Source organism: Seriola lalandi, unplaced genomic scaffold, assembly GCF_002814215.2.
Source record: "Seriola lalandi dorsalis isolate HSWRI2012SDOR001 ecotype SW California unplaced genomic scaffold, Sedor1 jcf7180002052110, whole genome shotgun sequence".
NCBI lineage: Eukaryota > Metazoa > Chordata > Actinopteri > Carangiformes > Carangidae > Seriola > Seriola lalandi.
In genome coordinates this window covers 16,318-17,928 of record NW_019522663.1, presented here as the reverse complement: position 1 = coordinate 17,928, position 1,611 = coordinate 16,318, and the positions used below count along the sequence as shown (strand labels likewise).

The window sequence follows — 1,611 nt, the reverse complement described above, 5'->3', positions numbered from 1 at the left end:
GGGTTCGCACGCCACGACTTGGACCTCGGAGGAGGAGTCTGAGCCACCAGACACTTCTGATACTGAACCTGACAGACAAGAGAGGACTGTTAGAGGATCCAGACAGGAAGTAATGTCATGACACCAGTGACCAATCAGTGTTGACCTGACCTCAGCAGGTGGAGGACTGAAGCAGACAGGAAGTGATGTCATAAAACCAAAACCAGGAGATGATCAAATTTAATGTTAACACAAAAAACACTGATTAGTAGAGCTTCAAGAAAAGAGAGACAAACAACAACAACGGAGACAACGACAACAACAGAGACAAACAACAACAACAGAGACAAACAACAACAACAACAGAGAAAGACTGACAGACGCTCAGACAGACAGGTGTCTCACCATACATGCAGCCTGGACGGCCTCGGAGAGGATTCCTGCGTCCGGTTCACACCAGAACACATGACACTCAAATCTCTGCGTGCCGCCATCGACGATCACGGCGAAGGTGTGGCAGTCGTGGCCGACGCCCAGAAAGGTGAGGAATCGTACCTGACACTCCCAGAACGGCTCCTCCCCCTCCTGTGGGGATCAGGTGACACAGATTAGGCGGAGCTGTGATGACCTTTGACCTGGCAGGCTGACAGTGTGTGATAGCTGTACCTCTCCCTTCCACAGAGACAGGACGTTGTCAGTGACGTGGATCACCGTCGGCTCCCAGTCGTCTCTGTCTGTGGAGTTCATGATGCTCTCGATGGCTCGGTTCAACACCTCCATACCTGCAGCACACACAGGTACAGGTACAGCACACTGTCAGAAGGTGTGTTCAGGTGTGTTGAGGTGTAACAGGTATGTTCAGGTGTTCTCAGGTGTGCTCAGGTATGTCATGGTGTAACAGGTGTAACAGGCATGTTCAGGTGTGTTCAGGTATAACGTGTGTTCAGGTGTAAGTGGTGTATTCAGGTGTGCTCATATGTAACAGGTGTTCTCAGGTGTGCTCAGGTATGTTAAGGTGTAACAGGCATGTTTGGGTGTGTTCAGGTGTAACAGATGTGTTCAGGTGTAACAGGTCTGTTCAGGTGTAACAGGTGTGTTCAGGTGTGACAGGTGTAACAGGTGTGTTTCCTACCCATGGCTCTGGACACCGGCAGGTTACCAATGTACTGGACCTCGAACTTCTGGACCTGCTGCCGAACAGCCTCCAGAAACTCAACTGAAACAACAACAGGTAATCAGCAAAGAACCAATCAGAGAGTAGCAGGTGATCTCAGAGAAGTGAACAGGTGAGTCACCTTGTCTGGGCAAGTCTTCAGGTGAGATGCTCTCCATGGTCAGAGAGCGAGACGGCCTCATCAGCGTCTTCTCTGACATCATCTACAGACAGAACGTTCACACATTTATCCTGGAGCAGAGGCGAAGCCAGGGTTTCATACGTCACAAACCTCAGGAACCAATCCTGTGGGCACGAGGGCGGGGCTAAATAAACCTGAAGCCTCGTCAATACAGAGAGCGCAAGTTAGCATTAGTGCAACCGCTAACATTGTGTCAGCCACTGCCCATTACAAGCTAACAAACAACATAAACAAATAAAAGACGCTAACTACACTAACCTTTCTGAAAAGATGCTAA

At 49.7% G+C, this 1,611-nt stretch overlaps 1 protein-coding gene across 1 annotated transcript in view; it reads right to left on the bottom strand.

Moving 5' to 3' along the window:
- Window positions 1-2: 2 nt before the first annotated feature.
- The window catches only part of apbb3 (amyloid beta (A4) precursor protein-binding, family B, member 3), a gene marked incomplete at its 3' end in the record, with an annotated part of 7,477 nt that continues 5,868 nt past the window's right edge, over window positions 3-1,611 (bottom strand). Inside the window, exons 8-12 of the mRNA XM_087172152.1 lie at window positions 1,275-1,356; window positions 1,112-1,195; window positions 646-761; window positions 385-564; window positions 3-68 (exon numbers count right to left, since the gene is read on the bottom strand). Coding sequence (XP_087028278.1) covers window positions 3-68; window positions 385-564; window positions 646-761; window positions 1,112-1,195; window positions 1,275-1,356 — 528 coding nt within the window. The remainder of the gene's footprint in view (window positions 69-384; window positions 565-645; window positions 762-1,111; window positions 1,196-1,274; window positions 1,357-1,611) is intronic.